The 23437-nt window shown below is 48.2% G+C and overlaps 1 protein-coding gene across 5 annotated transcripts in view; it reads right to left on the bottom strand.

Moving 5' to 3' along the window:
- The window catches only part of VPS8 (VPS8 subunit of CORVET complex), a 173246-nt gene that overhangs the window by 103558 nt on the left and 46251 nt on the right, over positions 1-23437 (bottom strand). For all 5 annotated transcript variants that reach the window (XM_069089353.1, XM_069089352.1, XM_069089355.1 and 2 more), the window contains exons 14-20: positions 12436-12516; positions 10509-10679; positions 9612-9686; positions 8846-8881; positions 8336-8426; positions 7950-7996; positions 6060-6149 (exon numbers count right to left, since the gene is read on the bottom strand). In XM_069089353.1, the coding sequence (XP_068945454.1) occupies positions 6060-6149; positions 7950-7996; positions 8336-8426; positions 8846-8881; positions 9612-9686; positions 10509-10679; positions 12436-12516 (591 nt within the window). The remainder of the gene's footprint in view (positions 1-6059; positions 6150-7949; positions 7997-8335; positions 8427-8845; positions 8882-9611; positions 9687-10508; positions 10680-12435; positions 12517-23437) is intronic.

The raw sequence follows: 23437 nt of genomic DNA, 5'->3' as shown, positions 1-23437 counted from the left end.
GTGGCCACAGTGAAACCAAAGTAAGCCCCTTGCCGGTGGGGGCTGCTCACTTCCTGCCTTTGCCCCTCGGCACCGAAAAGGGGATTCATAAATGCTCGGTGAACTGAGGTGAATTTTTTCACATGCTTCAGAAGCAATTACTTCACATAATTAGAACCATGCTAGGCAACGCTTGATGTAACTATGGATACTTTCTTAGTTACCTAGAGCTTAGATAGTGAGAAGTGGCTCAAATAGACTTTTCAGTTTCCCAAGGCTTAAATGGAAAAAGAGAAATCTGAGGGAAATGGAAAAGCTATGCAAAGAGGGCATGGGGCTCAGAGTGCAGAGCACCAGGCTAAGCCCACCAGGGACCCATGTGGCTGAGGGAGAAGCCAGGCTGACAGGGCTAAAGGGAGGCTCTCAGACTCTGCCTTCTGCCTCCTCACTGGGCCGGGGAGAGAAGCGTGAGAGCAGAGAGGCAGAAACGTCTGAGCTTTCAGGAGGAGAGAGATCAATATTCCTTTGATGTTTATCCAAGGAGTGGACAAGGTGAGTGGAAACTGGGCTTAAGCACTCTCATTGGCACTCTTCATAGAAGTGCCTGTCTCCTTCTGGAAAGCCTCAGGGCCCCAGAAACCATCTTTACCAAGTTCTCAGAAGAAGCCAGGTGAGTGGGAGGGAAAGACAGGCCCGACCCCCCTGCCGCACCTGCTCACTCTCAGCGGCCAGCTTCCACCTTCTAACCCTCTGGCGCCCACCTGCCTAGCACACATATTCCAGCAGCAGGCCTGGGGCCTCTTGGAGAGCATTTCTCCCAGGAAGGTGTTAATCAAAATAGGAAGCAATTTGTAAATGGTCCCCAACACCTTCATGTATTTTATGTCTGACTCGGAGCCAGCTTAGATTTTGGCAGAGTTCTGGCCGCTCAGACTGTCCTGCTGCCCCCTGCATCGCCCTCTCTCCCTCCACTGTGCATGTCCCCTCTGCCGCTTCCTTCCCTGATGTCTGTGCACATGCCCAGGTGCTCTTAACCCTCCGCACAGCCCTGCCGCCCCCAGAGAAGATTCGCTTCTTGTCTCCCTCCATCCTGCGGCCGCGCTCCTGGAAAGACACCTCCATCTCCTCAGCCTCACTCACTGTTTGGTTCCTCACAGGGCCCCCCTTCCCTGGCTCCTTGTCCCCTCCACCATCACAATGTCTTTCCTGTCTTTCCAATCTGTCACCCCAAGGGACATCCAGACCTCCGACTTAGGAACCGACAATGCCATTTAACAGAAGAAGTCACTGCATTTGGAGTTAGGAGACTTCTGGCTTCCTTTATTACTTACTTGTGTGACCTTGGTCAAGTCACTTCCTGTCGCTCCCTTAAATTCCTGATCTGTGAGATGGGGATGATCACAGCTCCTACTCTGCAAGGTTGTTCTAAGGCTCCATATGCTCATAAGGCAGAGACAGGAGGAGACAGGGCACCTCTATGAAGAGTGCCAGCAAGAACGGGAGTCCCCACTTTCCACTCACCTTGTCCACCCTTCGGATAAACATCAGAGGAATATTGATCACTCTCCTCCAGAAAGCTCGGACGTCTCTGCCTCTCGGCTCCCACACTTCTCCCCCCCAGCCCAGTGAGGAGCCTGAAGCCTCCCACACACCCGAGATCCTTCTCTCCGAGGACACCAACAACTGGCCACCTGCGGAGCCCAAAGCCCTTTCTGAGGCCGGTCTGAGCCTCCGTCCTAGCCTTCACCATCTCCCCCCCACCCTGTCCAGTCCCTAACCCCGGGGCCCCCCAGCTCTGGCCTGGATCCTCTTTCCTCTTTCTCTGTTTCCTTCCTTGGTGATTTCATTTGCCTCCATGGGTTCTGGTACCGTCTCTAGTTAGATGACTTCCAAATCCAATGGTACCTTCATAAACCAAAGGCTAAATAATCCTGAGATTTGATCTCCAAGGGGTCTATGAATTTGGAAGGGAAAAAAATGTCTCTACTCCAATATGATTTAGTTTATTTTATGTTATTCATTTCAAAACACGCCTGTGGGAAGGGCTGCTCCAGTCCTGGGTCTCCAAATGTCTCCCAGGCCTCTCTGCCCCTCACGGCTGGTCCTGGCTCTCCACTCTCTCTTACCCTCCAGGTCAAATTGTTTGCCATCCCCTCTGGGGAGTGGCCAGAGGCCTGGCTTTGACATCGAAGGCCCTGGTTTCAAATCACAGCTCTCATATTTACTAGCAATGAGACCTTGGACGAGTCACTTAAGCTTCCTTGGAGCCTCCAAGTTTCTTCATGTGTAAATGAGGAGAATAAGGCTTGTGCTGCCACCTCACAGAGATGCTGAGGCAAAAGCACCCTGCAAACCTTCAAAAGGCCATTTCAGTTGAGGTGACTTTCACTATTACATTCACCAGAGCACTTGCCCTGCAGCCAGAGGACCTTTCTCCAAAGCCACCCCCACCACATTCAAGGTCCCTGAGCCTGCTTCCTCACCTGTAACACAAGGGAGGGACAAGAGGGTCCTGAGGCCACTCCCAGGCCTACGTGTCCAAGCCCAGAATCTTGGGCTCCCATTCCCTCTCCCTGCCCCCAGAGCTCCTGCCTCCACTCAAGACTCATCCTCTCTGGTCTGGACGATGGTAAAGGCTTCATTCAGTCCAAACGTCCTGCTTCTGGCTTCCTCTCTCCAGCTCCTTTTTATGGGTCTTTCTCAGGTCTGAGACTGACCACACCACACTGCCCTTTTGCTCAGACCCCAGTTGCTCCCTCTCACCTCTGGGATCAAAGGAGAACTCCTGAGCCTGAGACCTAGGCCCTCCAGGATCTGGCACTGCCCTACCTTTCTAGCATTACTCACACACTGTTTGCATTCTAGACAAGCCGGACAACCTGCCGTCTCCTGAACTGACATGCCAAATGCCCCATCATGCCTGGCATATATCTCATCTCTGCCTTTGGGGATCCCTCTCTTCCTTTGAGCTTGGCACCACCTCCTCCAGGAAGCCTGCCCTGACCTACCAACTGAAAGGGTGCAAGTGTCCTCAGTCTCCTCAGGTTTTTCTGGAGCACGCAGTGTGACTTTATCCTTTGCTGTCATCATGCACCATCCTGGGGGGAGCTCACTGGTCTATACAAAATTCCCCACCCTGCAAAGAACACAAGCTCCATGACACAGGGGCTGTGCCCACCAGCAAGCAACTGCCTCGCAGACACCGGGAGCCCGGCAAACCCTTGCTGCATTTAACCTGAAGTCTACCCTCCTCCGTGGCACTGGGTTTGCACCAAGCACCTTCCTTTCAAGGTCCCATAAATCAGACAATGAGAATGACCCATTGCGATCTGGCCCATCCTCCGTCTCACGGAGGATGGCTCTAAAGTTGGGAAAGACAGGGTTAAAAGAACAAAGAGGGAATGGAAACCAAGGGATTTAAGAAGGGAGTGAGAGGGTACTGGGTCTTTGAAATGAGTTCACGTCTGCAGCCGGAGGAGCGGGCCGCCCTTTGCAGAATTTCTTTTTTTTTTTTTTGCAGCTTTTAAACTCAGTGTTGTTTGTGAATGTGGGTGCTCCACCCCGTCCCCCCTCCCGCCCAGCCACCCCTGGCAACCAAGATGAAGAAAGAGCATCATTCCGACAAGGGCTGATGCCCTCCTATAGTGATTAAAGGCCTGAGCAGCACTGTTGCTGAGTTCGTGGCCGGGGAGGGCCACCCTAGAGGGAACGGCTAAGTTGGTTAGAGATGGGATTGGGGCCACTGCGGAGGGCATGTGAACATCCTGACACTCAGTCGGGCCTCGTGTCCAGGCGCTCTGGGTCTGGCCGGTCTCAGCTGACTCTGAGCCAGCCTCTTTCCACAATTTCCTTACTGCCTCTCACTTTGCTCCCCAAAAACAGACCCTGCCTCCCTCCTTTCTCTCTCTTCATGGCTGCCTGGAGTGGTGCAGCAGGGCCAGCCAGAAGCCCTACAGTTAAGGAGGGAGCTCATGGCAGCCTGAACCCACCTACTCTCTAGGCCTTGGTTTGGGGGCTTCCCCCGACCCAGCGACCACATTCTTTTAGGGTTATTCAAGTATCTTGTTTTAGAAAAACAAAGGCCACAGACTGGCAAAAATGAACATAGCCCCAAAGCCAAAGGAAATTAAGTATCAATCAATACCCAGGGGCAACAACGTTTACTCCAGGATTTAAAGCAAACTTTAGAGAAACCCTGTTCCCACCCCCTGGGCCAGTTCCAGGGAGGAGTGCCACCTGCAAGGCAGTCGAGTTTTGCCAGCTCACATTCCCGGCTAGTTACCCCCTGGATTCCAAGCACCTGGGCCTCACTGCCCTGTGATTAGCTGCCCGTGGGCCCTAGGGCATCGGGGGACCTGACAGGTCCTGCTGCTTCCTGACCAGAACCACCCTGATGGACCAAAGATCTCCAAAGATGGGGAAGGAAAGGCGTGTTTATTAAGTTCCTGCCCCTGCTGCCATGTGCACTGAGAGCTTTACAATTATTATCTCACTTTTATTTTTCACAACAACCTTGGCGGGGGGGGGGAGGGCAGCTGTCATATTATCCCCATTTTACAGATGAGGAAACTGAGGCAAACAGGGTGAAGTGACTTGCCCAGGGTCAAACAGCTACTAAGTGTCTGAGGCCGGATTTGAACTCAGGAAGATTAGGAGAGAAGGCTCAGAGCAGCCTCTGTAAGAAAGGGAATAAAGAAACAGAGGGAAGAGGAAAAGGCTTCCTGAGAGGGTCCAGTTAAGATTAGATAACAAACTTCGGGCCCCTTTGGCCTGGTTGCTCCTCAGGGGGAACTACCAGTCCTGCGAGGGTCTGCTGAAGAGCTGGGCCCTCTGCCACGGCTGCCCTTTGCCCTTTCACCTCCTTCCAATCCCCCATTTTGCTGGTTTCCCTGCCCACCTTCTCTCTTGGTTCTTCTGTCTTGTCCTAAGGTTAAGCAAGCTGGTTCCATGAGTGAGGCCCCTCAAGATTCCTCCCTTTCCCTCTGGCAGGACATAACCTGCAGCTACAGCAGCTAGAAGAGACTGTGACCTCAGAGGAAAGCCAGCTATATCTTGGCCCCTTCCACATCCAAGCTGTAACCAGCAGGGGGTCACCAGGTCTTCACCCCAGGATGTGACAATCTTCCCTTACTCCCCCCAGACTGACTGCAAAGAGGGCTCACACTTCTGCAGGGAAGAAGCAAAGCCCGCCCTTGCCATTCCCTGGCAGCCTGGGACCCCATGGCCATTGTGCCCCTCTCCCTGCACAAGCTGTCCATGCCCCAGCCATGGAGGACCCATGCCATGCGAGGTGCCCAGGGTCAGCAGCAGCTTCAGGGGTGTTAGGTAGGGTCCTCCCTGCTCCTCCGCTGAATTTTCCCCATACAAATTCTTTATGCATCTCCACACCCCCCCCCGCCCAGCAAATAAGTAAAAGGAAAAACACCCAAGAGCCCTGTGGAACAGCAAGTACGGCTCCCAACAGAGCTCTACCGCACGGCCCACAGTGCTCGGGGCTCCCAACAGAGCTCCACCACACGGCCCACGGTGCTCGGGGGCTCCAGGATAACTAGCAAGCCTCCCCAGCTGCTCCTGTTCTCTCTGCTCTACAGCAACAGGGGGCCCTGGGAAGCGCTTCAAACCTCGGCCTTCTGCCATCCACTCCCAGCTGCAAATCTGCGGCTCCCAGGCCGAGCGTTCACTGACCTGCTTCCTGCCCCTCTCAGTCACAAGCAGCCTCCCCCAGGCCAGAAAGAAGCAGAAAACCTAAGAATTTATGTAAAAAAACCCCAAGGCCTAAAAATGTCCTTAAGGGGGCAGCTAGGTAACACAGGGAAGACAGCACCAGCCCTGGAGTCAGGAGGATCCAGCCTCAGACACTGTGTGACCTTGGGTAAGTCATTTAACCCCAATTGCCTTGCCTTCCTCCTCCAAAACAAGAGTCACAATAAAAATACCCTTAAGCAAAAACATAATATCTTAAGGATAGTTTTAAAAACTAGAATGTGATGAAGCTTCCACCAAAATAATTTATACCGAAAAAACGTTCCTTCTTGTCCCTGAGAAGAGAGACAGTGCCCGGGAGGGCCAATCCAACTTACCTGAAAATGCTGCTCCATCACCTGGATTTTACCCTGGTCTGGGCATTTTTTCAAGGCTCGGTCTGCACAGTGGAAGAGGATTTCAACCATCTGGAAAGAAACATCATTAACATCAACCAGCCTTGCAGAGAACGAAGCTGCAGCATCAAACAGGCCTAGCTGTCAGCCATCTCACCGTCACTGCGTCATCTCAATCCCCTGTGGCCACGATCGCTTCACCTTCACTGAGAGAAACAATGATTCATAACCACTGCTTTGGGGAGATCCTCACTTCAAGGCCTGTCTCTGGAGGCTAAGCTGGCCTTCTCCTGGGCCCAACCCCACCCAACATTACCAGAAATCTCTAGTCTATGGAGAATTCCGTCTCATCAGGCTTGGGAGGAGGGGAGACAGTCTTTGGTCTAGATGCCCAAAGCTGGGAGGGTCTGGACATAGCGACAGTCTCTGTCCAAGAATGAGGTGATGTCGCCCTCAGCCCCTCAGGGGAGTGAGCTCACTTCTCTTGGTAAAGTCCACCTTTCGTTAACTGTTAACTAATCAGAATTGACTGCCACCCTCGGAAACAGTCCTCTTCCAAAAGGGCATATAAACTGTGAGCCGCCACCATGCCTCTCTCTGGTCTAAGAGATGGCCAAATGACCATCCTTTATTATTAAAAGGCTGGCATTGTGAACAAGACGATTAAATTACCCAAAATTACATCTCTCAAACTTTTTTAAAGGCCACATCATCCTCATGCCCATCTTGAAGGGTCTGGTCACTGGAAGCGTTTGAGCCCTGGTGGGATGATGCCTCTATAAGGGAATCTTTGCAAGGGAAGACTGGCTGGCTGGATAGAACACAGGGCTTAGGGATCAGCTAATCTAACTTGGATCATTTTGCAGATGAGGAAACTGAGGCTTGGAGAGGTTGTGGCTTGCCCAAGGAAGGACACACAACCCTCCCGTAGGCAATGTCTCTCCCATTAGAAGGTAAACGCCACCATGCCTTGTCCTTTGTAGCCCCTGCTCTTAGTGGAGTGTCTGGCACAGAAGGAACAGGAGCCCATGAGCTCCTGTCAAGGAACCCCGATCCTCTGACTCCTAATCTTGCCGCCCACCCAGGCAGTGTGACAGGGTGGACAGATTCCCAGACCTGGAGGCAGGAAGAGCTTGGCTCAAATCCTGCGATGGACACTTCCTATCTGTGTGACCCTGGGCAAGTCACTAGATGTCTGCAGGACCCAGCCCATCTGCCAAAGGTGGGGTGAAGCCCCATGACATCTAACGTACTTTCCAGCTCTTAATCTAGTAACCTATAATCATCTCAAAACCACATGCTCTCAGAATTCACTCCAGACCAACAGACAATTCTGTTTAAAGGTCATCTGTGACTCTGGGCAATATCTCCTCCTTCCGTATCCTTCCTATTATGGGCCTTTTGGTCATTTCGTTGCCCATTTGAACCTTGACCAGAGAGATGCAGGAGGGGAAAAGAGGTCTTTTGTGACCTTTGGCACTGAGCTGGGTGTCAGACTGGATTCATTTTTTCCTAAGTGACAGCAGCATTCCTTTGGAGATCGCTTAGTTCTCCTTCAAGGTCAGGGGTGCCTTCCACAAGCCAAGGTTAGAGAGCAGACAGAACGAGGTAAGAGCTCTCAGAAGGCCAATCCCCTCTACCAATTCCACAAAAGATCTGATTTCTTGGGAAGGGGGAAATTTACATACATCAAAGGAGGCTTCTGGTGGGCAAAGCTAGGGAAGCATTGAAAGTGAGACCTGGGGATGATTAACACTTTTAGATGAAGCACCTCCTTCCGGTCTATAGCAACCCTGGGCCACCACAGCTAATGGTCAGGCTGATGTGGCCTCTCCAATCTGGGTCTGCAGAGACTATTCGCAGAGAACTCACCCGATCGGCAACGACAGCTTTCCGTTTGCTCGCATCCCCTGACAAGCCTGCAGAGAAACAAGACCCAGTGTGACAAGGAGCCAATCCAACTGTCCCAGTGGGTGTCAGGAGGGCCAAGCTTGGTGGGCCATCCCAACAGGGACACACCTTGGAAAAGCCAGACCAACTCGGCACAGGATAGCGGCCCTTTCCTTTCTTGCTTTGGTAAGTAGCCTTTTGCTCATTAAATAAATGATGGGAAAAGGGACGTTTTCTTGAAAACTGTACCTGCCCCACCTCCTCTCAGAGTGAGTGAGCAGGAAGGGGCCCTCCCACCTGCTGGTTCATGAGGCCTCTGTGGTGCTCAGAGGGATGCCCCCAGAAGGAGCCAGGCAGAGAGGACTCACCGACGACGGCTTTGGCCTTCCCTTCATGGAACGACCAGGCGAGAGCCAGGGCCTCTGTCAGACACTCTTGTTTCAGGAGATGATCTACTCTCTGCAATGGAAGAGGAGGAGCTGCATCGCTCTGGGTGCTGCCCAGGTCTGGGCTGGTAGCGAGGTGGGCAGAGCCTGTGACCCTCACCCAGGTCACACCGCCCCCAGGCTGGCAGCCCTCCATCCACCAGGCCAGGCCATGACACATTTCTACATTATCTTGGCCTGCAGCTTCCTGTTATCACAAGTGATTTCAAACATGGGTATTTTCTGTTCTTAAGTAAAATTTTTTTTTAAACAGCTCATGAGCACAATGACCACATAAACTTGGCCTGGACATGAAAAGACATAAAAAAGGGGATTCTCAGCATCAGCAAACTAAGTTCTGTATTACTGGATGGTTTGGCCTAAGGATTCCTAAAAGACAGAGGATGAAGGAATTCTCACCCCGAGTCTTCATCCAGTGTGACTCAAACTCACCTCTCTCCAGTTCCTCAACGTCATCACGTAAACGGACTGAAAGCAAGAGAAAACAAGGACCATGTGTCAGGCTCCAGAAACGAATTCCTCAAGGGACACACAGTCACAAATCCCACAGCCTCATGTGCTCAGGGAGTGGTCCCACCCTGCCCCCAGCAGAGCCGACACCAGATTAAACACACACAGGCTAATGGTCGAAGGGTCTGAGCAGGGATGGAGGATGAAATCTCACTGGGCAAGGGGGCCAAGAACCCTGCAACGACTGGGGGAGAATTCCATTGAAATGGATGAACCACAGATGCGATGAGAACACTTCCCCAGGTTGGAAGGGGCCTGAGAGGGCATCTGGGCCAACATCCTCATCTTACAGATGATGAAAATGAGAGATGTAAATGACCTGACTGGGGCCAGGCCCCGCAACCCAAAGGCTCCCCCACCATCCATATTTCACAACCCCTCTGCAACTCCCAGCCATCACCAAGCCTTCCCTCCACCCACATCACACACATACACAGGTACACAGACACACACACACAGACACACAGGCACACAGACACACAGACGTACACACAGACACACAGGCACACAGACACACAGACGTACACACAGACACACAGGCACACAGACACACAGGCACACAGACACACAGACACAGACACACAGGCACACAGACACACAGGCACACAGGCACACAGACACACAGACATACACACAGGCACACACACAGGCACACAGGCACACACACACCCCCAGTGACAGGGCTTACTTTTGTCCCTAAATAAAAGATCTGACCGCCATAACTACTGATGGACTGGTAACAGGCTTTCTCTCCAACCAGAGCCTAGGAGAAAAACAAGCACAGGCGTCCTATTTAGTGTGGAAGAAGGCTAGATATACAAATACACATGAAGTAAGTCTTCAGAAAACCAACACGCCTGTCATGAGGGACCCTTTGTGGACCCAGAGATCCAACCTCCTACTGGGTTGTCCTCACATGGAAATCCAGGAAGACGTTCTGTCACTGAACTGGGAGATTTTAGCTTTTAACCCATTAAAACGAAACCAAAAACAAGCTGCTGCTTACAAAAGCCATGCATGAACTCCGAAAGCCCCCAGGTCACCACATAAGAAGGAACAAAAGAGGGAAAAGCAGAGCAGCCAGTGACCCGAGTGATTTCCAGTAACCGCCTGCGTATTAAGGGGCTGCCCAAGCACAGGAAGATGGTCACTAAGCCTGAGCCAGGGTCTCCCTGCTGGCCCAGCCCCCTCACAGGCTCTTTCTGGAGGCTATGGGACATGGGCACATATTTTTTAATGTGCTAGAACCCCAAACTTTGGGGCAGGGCCTAAAGGTCATGGAGCAGATACCAATTAAATATGCCTATAATTATTAACGTGCCAAATAATCAATTCAACAAATATTTATTATGAGAAACTACCACTATCATCCCCAGGCCCAGGGGAAGGTCATGAAATTCTAGGATCCCAGCCTGCAAAACGCTGATTTGGGAGACGTGAAATGGAGTCAGGATCCCACATGGCAGAGGGCCATGGCAAGTATTCCACTATCTTTGGGGCGCCGGGCTGGCAGAAGCACAACCATGATAAGGCTGAGGGAACAAGGCCAGTGGCCTCACCCACACCCTGCCCGCCCCCTCCATACCAGGGCCTGGCTGACGTTGCCTCCTGTGGCCAGGGACTTGAAGTGGCTGCTGTTGTAGACCAGCTGCACCTCGGAAATCTCCACCGTCTCAAGCTCCTCCTGCGTCAGCCGATCGATCACATGCAGCTTCTCCACACTGTCCAGGAGCACAATCGTCCGGGAATTGATCCACTGCAACCCAAGCACACGGCCAAAGACAGCATCACAAAGGGAACGGCCGGCTGCCCTGCCAGCATTACTGCCCCCGGGCTGAGGCTCACACATCGTGAGGAAAGGCAAGTGGTGGGGGCAAGGTTGGGGCTCGAGTCTGGGACTCTCTGTGAGGAAGACACTGTCAGGCAGACGAGAGAAGGACAATGATGGTGACTGTACCCTGCTATTCAGCCATTTCAGTCGTGTCTGACTCTCCACGACCCCAGTGGGGTTTTCTTGGCAGACGCTGCAGAGGTTGCCATTTCCTTCTCCAGCTCATTTTAGAGAGGAGGCAAACAGGTGAAGTGACTTGCCCAGAGTCACCCGGCTGGTAAGTGTCTGAGGCCTCATTTGAACCCAGATCTTTCTGACTCCAGATCCTGGCCCCTGCACCGTCCGGCTGCCCTGAGAACAATAATCGCCAACATTCCCACAGCACCAACTATGTGCCAATGCTGGGCAGACTCTGTGCTTCACACACAAGAGCTCACTTGTTCCTCACAGCAACCCTGGCGAGGTAAGCGCTACCACTGCCCCCGCTTTCTAGATGAGGGGGTAAAGGACTCCCCATTTCTCAGCTGGCTGGGCCTTCCCTGAGAAAACGCCCGCAACCTGGGTATTCTACCTCCTCCCCACCTGGGAGGGCTGTGGAAAGATCAGGACCAACACACCTCTGATTTCTGCTGCTGGAACTCACCTGGCCAGGGAAGGCTGTTCCCTCCGGGTCAGCTTAAGGGTGTAGTTGGAAGGGAAGGGAGCTTGGTGAACACGAGCCCTGGGGCCATTAACGTGGCGCCACCTCCCCATTCGTACCTGTCTGTGTGGTCAGGGGGTGCCTGATGTCCCCCAAGGGGACAGGCAGCAAACCTGGGGTCCTGATCTTCCAGCCAAGACTAGGAGAGGCACATGAACGAGCCCCATAAAACACTTCACAATCCGCAGTTGTCAGAGAGGGCATGATTAGTCACACCTGAACACCAGCCCACTTCTCCTAGGACAGTCACCTATAATATCCCCAAACCACCCAGTTCCCCTGTCCTTTCCTGAGTGTCAGTACAAAGGGTCCCCCCTTCACACTGGGATCACTGGCCTGTCTGACCCTCTTTGTTAACATTATATGTGTCACTGTTTTTTTACAGGGACTGTGTACCTCAGTTTACCTTTCCTGCATTTACTTGCCTCTAGATGGGGCTGTGAGCTCCAAACCTCCACTGAAGGAGACATCTCATTTCTCACGGGGCTGTATGACCGGGGGGCCTCTCTGACTTCTCTGCCCCTTCTTGGGTACCTTCTCTCTCCCTTTCAGCTAGCTTCTTTTTGTGTGTTGTCTTTCCCCATTAAACTCTAAGTTCCTCCTTCTCTTTTCCTTTGTGTATGCCCCGACCCTTAGCACAGGGCCTGGTACACAGCAGCCACTTGGGTGCTGACTGCGCTGCCCAGGGTCACACAGCTGGGAAGCATGTGAGGCCGGGTCTTAACTCAGCATTCCTGAAGGGCCGAGGCACAGGCCTGCTGCCCCATCTCCAGCCTGGAACGTGGTCTGGCTGCGATCTCAGGCCTCAGCTCAAGTTCAGGAGGAGAGAGAAGCCTGGGCTCCAAGGAGATTCCACTGAATTCTTCTTGCCTCAAACCCACCTTTCCTCTTGCTGGCAGGACAGAAAACTTAGCGGGCCCAGAGACCAGCTTTCATTACCCCAGGCAGCCCTTTAAAGCCCCCAGCCCCATGAGTACTTACAGTGAAGTTGATGAGGTCATAGTACAGGTGCAGATGCCTCTGCTTAGTGACGTGTATGGCTCCCGATTCATCTCTTTTAACCTGAGGACAAACCAAGCCAAGCACACTCAGACTCAGCACATTAATGTCTTTGATCACAGCTGAGTATATAAGTGGTTCAAACTGAACAAGATTTAAAATAGGGAAAAACAGAACAGGCTTATTAACCTTGGGCCCCCCAAGCCCTGCCCAAGTACAGGGGGCCTTGTGCTGCATTTTCCAGGCCTCTTCTCAGTCTCCCTGAGACCAGGCCCCTGTTATCTGTCATTTCATTTTCATTAAGCACCTACTGTGTGTCAAGCACTGTTCTGGGGTGCCAGGGACAGAAGTACAAAGAAGAACAATGCCTATTTGCAGGGAGATTACAGTCTAACGAGGGAGACAAGAAGCACATGTGTAAACATGTGCAAGTATATCCAAAGTGTTTTAGAAGGCAGTTTGGGAGGGAAGGGAGTTGGAGTGTCAGAAGGGCCTCACTTCCTGAAGAAGATAGTCCTTGAGCTAGGTCTTAAATGAAGAGAGGGGTTGTGTGAGGCCAAAATGAGGAGCGAGTGCATTCCAGGCCTGGGGGACAGAGAGCGAGGGCCCTGGGATGAGAGATGGCGTGTCCACCACGGGAGGAACAGAAAAGGAGGCCAGTTGGATAAAATATAAGAAGAAGGGGATCAGAGATTTCAAGCTAGAAGGACCTTCAGTCATCTAACTTAGAGATGAGGCCAGGAAGGCCAGAGGGGTCATGCCACCTCCATCTAAGCTTATTCAGGAAATAAGTGCCAGAGAAAGCATCGGAACGCAGGCCATCTCCTTCTAAGGCCAGTGCTCTTCCCATTGTGCCTACCAGGTAGCCTTCTTCAAAATGTTAGCAGACTCTTAATGACCAAAAGAGCTTTTCACCATCAGCAGGCTAGATTTATACTGGGAAGGCAAGGCTGGTTTGACATGAGAAAAACTGTAAATCTGATGAATCATATTAAAAAAAAATAATCAAACACCTTATATAGAAGGTTCAGAAACATCCTTTAAAACAAACTTTAGCACTTTTGTTAGAAGATGCCCCAAAAGCATGGAAACGAAAGGACCTTTCCTTAGTATGATTAGAATATTGACCTAAACCCAAGAGTCAGTCATTACAGAAATACACTGGATGTCAGGGGAAAGCAAGGACACTCACTGCCCCATCTGAGCCTGAGAAGATCCAAAGAGAGACGGAGCCATGAAAAGATGTGTATTAATTAGTTCACTGCTGGTAGAATGGTGAATTGGTCTGATCACTCTGGGAAACAACATCGGATCATGCAAGAAGAGTGATGAAGTGGTTTGCATTCATCAATTAACAAGCAATTTTTAACATCTGTTATGTGACAGGTACGCTGAGTGCTACAGACAGTCCCTGTCCTCAAGGAGCTTATATTTTAATGAAAGACAATATGAATGCATGTGCATGTATCTGTGCATGTGTGTGTGTGTGTATAAGCATTCACAAAACGAATTCCAGGTGGTTTGTTTGGGGGGGACGGGGACATGGCAATCTGGGGTGGGAAGATCATGAAACGTAGCATGTAAAAGGTCTTGCTGGAACAATCTTAAAGGAAACCAAGGACTCCAAAAGATGGAGATGAAGAGTGAGTGAATGCCAGGCATGGAGGACAGTCTGGGCAAAGACAAAGACAAATGATGCTTATATTCTGACCCAAAGACTCCCCTGTGCTGAGGCTATACTCCAAGGGAATGACCACAAAAAACAAGACAACATGAAACAAAACTCGTGTGCACAAAGAGGCTCAAAGCACATCATTTCTACCAATACACTGGGGAAAAGAAAAGAATGTGCCTGATAACTGGAAAATGACTGAATAATTGCAGTGTATGGATATGATGTGCTATTATTGTACCACAAGAAAAAAGAAATACGAAGAATTAAAAGAAACATGGGAAGATTTGTATGAACTGAAGCTAACAATACAGACAACAAACACTATGCTGTAAATAAATTAAGCACAGAGAAACCATAAAACTCCAGCCAAATATGAGAGTCACATTTTCACTACTCTGTCCAAGTTGTTAAAGAGACTATCCCTCCCTCCTGTTAGCAAATGATAAACTCTCGATTTTCAGGGGATATATACTTCACAGAGGGAAGAGAGGTCCTGGGAAGTTCTGCCACGTTGAGACAAAACGTATTAATATTTAACTTAAAATAAAAAAAAAAAACCACAACTTTTTTGCTATTGAAAGTGTCTTAGAAAGCCTGCCAAAATTGGCTTTTTCACAGTCAAACAGGAATATTGCTCTGACGTAAGCAGAGTAACGAAATGGATGCCAGTTTCCGAAAATGCTCAGCACGTGGGGTCAGCCAGGCAGAGGCCAGGGCTGGTCTGGGCAGCAGCGACATCCATTCTCGCTCACACACAATGCTGATGAACTCGGTTTCACATTACAGCTTCCCACTGCGCCTCGGGAGGCCTCCTCTTTGCCAGCACATTTCCTGGGTGGCTCCCGGCTTTCCCGCCTTGTCCCTCCCTCCCATCTATCTCTTGCCTCTCCTCCTCCCAGTGGCCTCCCCTCGTCCTGCCCTCCTGGTGCCCAGCCGCGCACTAACATCCTTCGGTGCTCTTTTCCTCATCCTGCTGGTCACATCCCACGTATCTAACAAATCCTGGATGTGCTTTTTAATTAAGCCTCAGCACGTGTCCTGGTGCTTCGCTCAGCATTCCACATCACAAGCAGCCAAGGCTCCCTCATCGTCCTGGGCCACAGCCCTGAAGGCCTCACATGTCCATCAGATCCCTCGCCAGAACAGGGATTCTTGCTGTCCGAGCCTTGGCAGAGGGGGTAGAGAGGGAGGAACAGTCTCCTCTCTGGGCTGGCTGCTCAGCCTCACTCAACATTACTAAGGGCGCTGACTCATCTGTCTGGGAGGACGTGTGTGTGCCGTCTGTGCACACATGTGCACAAAACATGACTGTGCTGACATAAATACCTCGACGTGCACACGTCCACAACATCTGCTCTTCAGTAGACAGGGACAGAAGGCTGAGAAAACGCCATCTTGTCCCTGGCACGGCGATGGAGGAGGAGACAGCTCGCCTCTCCAGCCACTAAAACTTCCGGCACTGGGCCCGCAGCCACGACCCCTCCGTGCCTGCCCATCCTGGCTGCTCCCGTCCTTGCCCTCCCCTACATTCAGCACTGTGCACCACATCTGGGCCTCAGCACGTGAGCGGCCCGGCTTCCTTCTTCACTCACGCATCTCTAGCCCCGCTCGGGCTGCTTCTATGGAATCCCTCTCCCTGATGTGTGCCCACCATGCACCTTGCCACTGCCCTCTGGGGAAGCCTCAGCCGAGCACTCGGGGTCCTGCAGGCATACCGAAAACTACTAGGAGAAACGAGACAAACCTTCGCTTTTGGGAGGAGCTGGGCTCACGAGAGATCTCTGCCTTTCTTAAAGGCAGTCCAGCTGAATCCCTCCATGTTCAACTGTAGGCCCAATTCATGGTTCATTTTTAGTGCTTGTCCAAGTCATGGCTACGGAGACACGCCCTGCACTGGTGGCTTGTCCGACTCGGTCTAGACCATGGGCACCCTTCATCCACCTGGCTCTCCTTGTGTGGTCAATTTAGTCATGCTCTCTAGAGTGATGATGAATCCCAGCCAGGACCTTTGGCAATGTTACAGGGTTTGAGGTGACCCACCCAGTGTCATCCACAGCCTTAAGCTTCTGGAGGAGTCCCTCTGTGACCCAAACTCTGAGCAGGATCCCCTCCATGGCAGGTGAAGGAGTAACTCTGGCTCACCTTTCACAAGTGTAGGTGTCCCTGTTTTATGCCTCTCTTGACAGAACAGAGTTGAAAAAGGTTTGCTCTGTTATACTCATCGAGGAAGCCCTATAATTCTGACATGTGTGGGAGACCCCGTGTCAGGGACAGCCTTCGGACCGCGTCTGGTCCTCCTGAATCCAGCACTTTTCTGCAGCCAATAGTGGGGTCTTCCACTCTTCAGATCCTTCAATCGATTGTGTGATGGTACAGAGGTCGCCTCCTAAGGAGCCGAAGGCCTTCCCATTGCCTTCTAAGAGCCCCTCAAAGAAGCCTCAGATCAGCGTGAAGATCATTTTAATTAAAATTTTAAAGAGATGAAAAAGTCGGCTCATAGGTTGTAGCCATGGGTGGGTCACCTTTCTCTAGTGATAACACCAGGCCTTTAGATACCCTGAGGATTAATCCCTCAATGCCCTTAAATCGGTGCCCCTCCAGGACAGCTCTCTCCTCCACATATGTAATCTGACCCTGGCTCGTTTGTTCTGCCTTTGGTTTTCTCAGCACCGTGTCTGGGTCTGGAATGGTCAGACTCCACACAGCCCAGCCTGCTGCCTCCTCCTGGTGCAGGCACCACCCCAGGCTCCTGGAGGATCCACCAGTGTTGCACAAGCTCCACAGAGGTGACCGTGCCCAGGCTCTGAGGATGGTCCCAACAGAGAGCCTGTTTTCCAAAGATCAGCCTCACTAAGTAAAGAGAAGTTTAGCACCAGCAGGCACACCCCCAGTGATGAGTTCTGTGGCTGGTGCCACCCATGCCCCAAAGCAAACTACAAAAGAGCCTTCAGTCTTGTGCAGAGAAAAGGGGATACAGTGTGCCAAGGATCAGCGTTCAGACCCTCAGCTGCTGGTGCCCCACACATGAGACCCTTGCCTGATGTCCCATGCAGGAGCGCTGTGGCCACAAACAGAATGATGCAAGAGAAGGGAGCCACACCTGGGCCAAGGGGCTTGGACTCCCTTCCAGAGAGGTGAGTGAAGGGGGCAGAATGGCTCTCGCTGGGGCCCGTGTTAGGAGCTGGCTCTTGGTGCCCATGATCAGCATGAAGATGACGGCAGCTACGTGCCAGCGTCAGCTGCAGCAGAAGAAAAGGAGCAGCTCCGTGAAGAACAAAGTAAGGTCCTCCCACTCACACCAAAGGATTCTGAGAGATCTGGTGCCTTCAAAGGAAAGGGGAGGATGGGAACAGCCGGGCTGGCTCAGGAGTAAGCAGGGACAGGCCTCCTGGGAGCCTCGCGCCTGAGCATCACGAATGCCTCCTTGGAGAAGTAGCCAGCCAACATTTATCAAGCCCCCACAGGTGCCAAGCACTGTGCTAAGCATGGGGGACACAAGAAATCAAGAGACAGAAAATAGAGGCCGGGTAGGCACGGTGGCGGACGCGGGCCGGGAAGGCGCAGCGGCAGAAGCAGGCCAGGAAGGGGCCTGATCAACTCCGAGGGCAAGTCCTCCCACCAACCACAAGGTCCACTACCAGGCCTATCACCAAAGGGCTGGGACTGGAAAGAGCAAGGTAAGAAGCAAAGATAGGGGCCCCTATACTGGACAGCAAACACTCCTGGGGCTACCACTTCATAGCCCAGAAATCTTAAAAACAAAAAAAAAAGCCCCTTTCAGGACCTCCAAAGACGAGGATGACAGAGTGAACCCCACTTGCTCCAAACCCCCCCTCTGACCCTGAAAATATAGTAACTATTGTCCAGGGCAAAACCCTCTACAGTAAAGGCTTGGGATCCTAGAGGAAGGGCGTGGTTAGGACCCTGCCTCAAAATGGGTAGAAAGCAGACTACAAAGACAAAGACTCTAGAGTCCTACTATCCTCAGAGGGAGGAACCAACCTCAGAGGGAGACAATGTGGACTCCACACCCACAGCTGAAACTTCAACAGGGAATGGATCCCAAGCACAGAAGGCTCTCCTAGATGAGATCAAAAGGAACTTTGAAAGCAAAATGAGAGAGATAGAAGAGAAAATGAATAATTCTCTCAAAACGAAAATAGCAGAATTCGAAAAGCATTATAATGAAGAAAACATCTCTCTAAAAAGAAAAGTGTATGATATGGAAAAGGAGCTTCAAAAATTAACCAAGGAAAATGATTTGCTAAAAACCAGAATTAAACAAATAGAAACAAATAACTCTATGAGGAACCAAGAAGTAGCCAAGCAAAACAACAAAAATGAAAAATTAGAAAAAGAGGTAAAATACCTCAAAGAAAAAATAACTGACCTGGAAAACAGATCCAGGAGAGATAATCTGAGAATCATAGGCCTACCAGAAAATTATGATGAAAAAATGAGCCTGGACAACATTCTCCAAGAGCTCATTAAGGAAAACTGCCCTGAGATACTTGAACCTGAGGGGAAAATAGAAATTGACAGAATCCACCGGACACCTGCTGTAAGAGATCCCAAACTGAAAAATCCTCGAAATGTTGTGGCCAAACTCCAGAACTACCAGATAAAAGAGAAAATACTTCAAGCGGCCAGAAAGAAACAATTCAAATATCGAGGGTCCACAGTGAGGATTGCACAGGATTTGTCAGCCTCCACACTGAAAGATCGGAGGCAGTGGAATACAATTTTCAGGAAGGCAAAACAGCTTGGATTACAACCAAGGATCACATACCCAGCGAGACTGAGCATATTCTTCCAGGCAAAGAGATGGTCATTCAATGATATAACAGAGTTCCAGACCTTCTTGATAAAAAAGCCAGAACTCAATGGAAAATTCAACCTCCAATTACGAGAAGCAACAGTGACTTAGAAAGGTAAACAAGGAGAACACACATCATTTTAGAGGGAAAGAGGGGAGGGAGAGGAGCTTCGCATGAGATCTGTTCCTGTCATTCTTGATGCGAAGAAAAAATAGCATACCTCATTAAGTATAACAATATCCTACAGGTAGTAGGAGGGGGAAAGGGTTACAAAAGGGGGGTGGGAATGGTTTGTAGAGAGGGAAGTAGTAAGGGGAAAAGGGGAGGAAAAGGGAGGGGGGCCGTAAAGGGAACACTGAGGGAGGCGGTGGTCAAAAGGAAAACTATTAAGGGGGGGAAGGGAGAAGGGAGGAAAAATATGAACATTAACAGGGGCAGGAATAGGATGAGGGGAAAGAAACAGATAACAATCATAACTGTAAATGTGAATGGAATGAACTCTCCTATAAAACGGAGACGGATAGCAGAATGCATTAGAAATCATAATCCTACAATATGCCGTTTACAAGAAACACATCTGAAACAGAGGGATACACACAGGGTAAAGGTAAAAGGTTGGAGTAAAATATATCATGCCTCAGCTAAAGTAAAAAAAGCAGGGGTAGCAATCCTTATCTCAGATAAAGCAAATGCAAAAATTGACCTAAGTAAAAGAGATAAGGAAGGAAACTATATCCTGTTAAAAGGCACCATCGAGAATGAAGCAATATCACTACTTAACATATATGCACCAAATGGTGTAGCATCCAAATTCCTAGAGGTGAAGGTAAAGGAATTAGAGGAAGAAATAGATAGCAAAACTATACTAATGGGAGACTTTAAATCTCCCCCTCTCTGAACTTGATAAATCCAACCTCAAAATAAACAAGAGAGAAGTTAAGGAGGTGAACAGGATTTTAGAGAGGATAGGTATGATAGATCTCTGGAGAAAACTGAATGGGGATAAAAAGGAATATACTTTCTTCTCAGCAGTTCATGGCACATACTCAAAAATTGACAATGTTCTAGGGCATAAAAACCTCACAATTCTATGCAGTAAGGCAGAAATATTAAACGCATCATTCTCAGATCATGATGCAATAAAAATTATATGCAATAAAGGGCCAGGGAAAGACAGACTAAAAACTAACTGGAAATTAAATAATTTAATCCTAAAGAGTGAGTGGGTCAAACAAGAAATTATAGAAACAATCAGTAATTTCATTCAAGAGAATGATAATAATGAGACAACATACCAAAATCTGTGGAATGCATTAAAGGCAGTTCTTAGGGGAAGTTTTATATCCCTGAGCGCATACGTGATTAAATTAGAGAAAAGGGAGCTCAACGAATTGGGCATGCAATTAAAAATCCTAGAAAAAGAACAAATTCAAAATCCCCAATTAAATACTAAACTAGAAATATTGAAGACTAAAAGAGAGATTAATAAAATCGAAATTAAGAAAACTATTGAACTAATAAATAAAACCAAGAGCTGGTTTTATGAAAAAACCAACAAAATTGATAGACCCTTAGTCAATATGATAGAAAAAAAGAAAGAAGAAAACCAAATTATGAGTATCAAAAATGAAAAGGGTGAATCTACCTCCAATGAAGAGGAAATCAAAACAATAATTAGGAATTATTTTTCCCAATTGTATGCACATAAATTTGACAATCTTAGGGAAATGGATGAGTATTTAGAAACATACAAGTTGCCCAGATTAACTGAAGAGGAAGTAAATTACTTAAATAATCCCATCTCAGAAAAAGAAATTGAACAAGCCATCAGTCACCTCCCTAGGAAAAAATCTCCAGGGCCAGATGGATTCACTAGTGAATTCTATCAAACATTTAAAGAACAATTGATTCCAATACTCTACAAATTATTTGGGAAAATTAGTGAAGAAGGAGTCCTACCAAATTCTTTTTATGACACAAATATGGTACTGATACCTAAATCAGGGAGAGATAAAACAGAGAAAGAAAATTATAGACCAATCTCCCTCATGAATATAGATGCAAAAATTCTAAATAAAATACTAGCCAAAAGACTACAGCAACTTATCTCAAGAATAATACACTTTGATCAGGTAGGATTTATTCCAGGAATGCAAGGATGGTTTAATATTAGGAAAACCATCAGTATAATTGAGCATATCAACAATAAAACTAGCAGAAACCACATGATCATCTCAATAGATGCAGAAAAGGCTTTTGACAAAATACAACATCCATTCCTATTAAAAACATTAGAAAGTATAGGGATAAATGGAGCCTTCCTTAAAATAATAGGTAGCATCTATTTAAAGCCATCAGCAAGTATTATATGTAATGGGGAGAAGCTGGAAGCATTTCCCATAAGATCAGGGGTGAAACAGGAGTGTCCACTATCACCCCTCTTATTCAATCTGGTACTAGAAATGTTAACAGTAGCAATTAAGAGAAGAAAAAGAAATCAAAGGAATCAAGTTAGGCAAAGAAGAGACCAAGCTATCACTCTTCGCAGATGATATGATGATATACTTAGAGAATCCTAGAGAATCAAGTAAAAAACTGCTTGAGACAATAAATAAATTTGGCAAAGTTGCAGGATATAAAATAAACCCACATAAATCCTCGGCATTCCTATATATTTCCAATGAAATTCAACAGCAAGAAGTAGAAAGAGAAATCCCATTTAAAGTTACTGTAGACATTATAAAATATTTGGGAATCTACCTGCCAAAACAAACCCAGGACCTGTATGATCATAACTACAAAACACTTTTCACACAAATAAAGTCAGATCTAACTAATTGGAAAAATATCAATTGCTCATGGCTGGGTCGAGCTAATATAATAAAAATGACAATTTTACCTAAATTAAATTATACATTTAGTGCCATACCAATTAATTTACCAAAAAACTACTTTATAGAGTTAGAAAAAATAGTAACAAAATTCATCTGGAAGAATAAACGGTCCAGAATATCAAGGGAATTAATGAAAAAAAAAATGCTAGGGAAGGTGGACTAGCCTTACCAGATTTCAATCTGTACTATAAAGCAACAGTCATCAAAACTACTTGGTACTGGCTTAGAAATAGAGAAGTGGATCAATGGAATAGATTAGGCACACGAGATTCAGAAGTCAACGACTACAGTAATGTATTGTTTGATAAACCCCCAGACCCTGGTTTTTGGGATAAGAACTCACTATTTGACAAAAACTACTGGGAAAACTGGAATATAGTATGGCAGAAACTGGACATAGACCATTATCTAACACCATATACCAAAATCAAGTCTAAATGGGTTCATGATCTAGGTATAAAGGTTGATACTGTAAGCAGTCTGCTAAAACAAGGAATAGTTTACCTATCAGACTTGTGGAGAGGGAATGACTTTATGACGAAACAGGAATTAGAGAACATTATAAAATGTAAAATGGATAATTTTGACTACATGAAATTGAAAAGTTTCTGTACAAATAAAGCCAATGTAACCAAGATTAAGAGGGAGTTGGGAAATTGGGAAAGAATCTTTACAACCTATGTCTCTGACAAAGGACTCATCTCTAAAATATACAGAGAATTGAGTCAAATTTATAAGAATACAAGTCATTCCCCAATTGATAAATGGTCAAAGGATATGAACAGGCAGTTTTCAGAGAAAGAAATTAAAGCTATCTATAAGCACATGAAGAAATGCTCTAATTCACTATTGATTAGAGAAATGCAAATCAAAACAACTCTGAGGTACCACATCTCACCAGTCAGATTGGCTAAGATGACAAAACAGGAAAATGACAAATGCTGGAGAGGAGTGGGCAAACTGGAACACTAATGCATTGTTGGTGGAGTTGTGAACTGATCCAGCCTTTCTGGAGAGCAATCTGGAATTATGCCCAAAGGGCTATAAATACTTTCATACCCTTTGATCCAGCAATACCACTCCTAGGGTTATATCCCAAAGAGATCATAGAAATGGGAGAAAGACCCATATGTACAAAAATGTTTATAGCAGCTCTTTTTGTTGTGGCAAAGAATTGGAAATTAAGGGGGTGCCCATCAATTGGGGAATGGCTGAACAAGTTGTGGTATACGCATGTTATGGAATACTATTGTGCTATAAGAAATGGGGAGCAGGCGGTCTTCATATTTACCTGGAGAGGCTTAAAAGAACTGATGCTGAGTGAGAAGAGTAGAACCAGGAGGAATTTGTACACAATTACAGACACAACGTATGTGTGATGACCAACTTTGATAGACTGGACTCTTCTCAACAATGCAGGGATATAAGTCAATCCCAAAAGACGCATGATGGAGAGAAAAACGTGCATCCAGAGAAAGAACTAGAAAGAACTAAATTTATATCCAGATGGAAGCAAAATACCTGATCTTTTTCGTTCTCTTATTTGGTTTTATGTCCTCTTTACCATTTTTCATTCCAGCTGGTACAATCCATCCTTA

Source organism: Petaurus breviceps, unplaced genomic scaffold, assembly GCF_028583685.1.
Source record: "Petaurus breviceps papuanus isolate PSGF00001 unplaced genomic scaffold, PetGlider_PUasm1.0 186, whole genome shotgun sequence".
NCBI classification, from domain to species: domain Eukaryota; kingdom Metazoa; phylum Chordata; class Mammalia; order Diprotodontia; family Petauridae; genus Petaurus; species Petaurus breviceps.
Note: the sequence above shows the minus strand (reverse complement) of the source record. Positions and strands in the feature narration are given on the sequence as shown.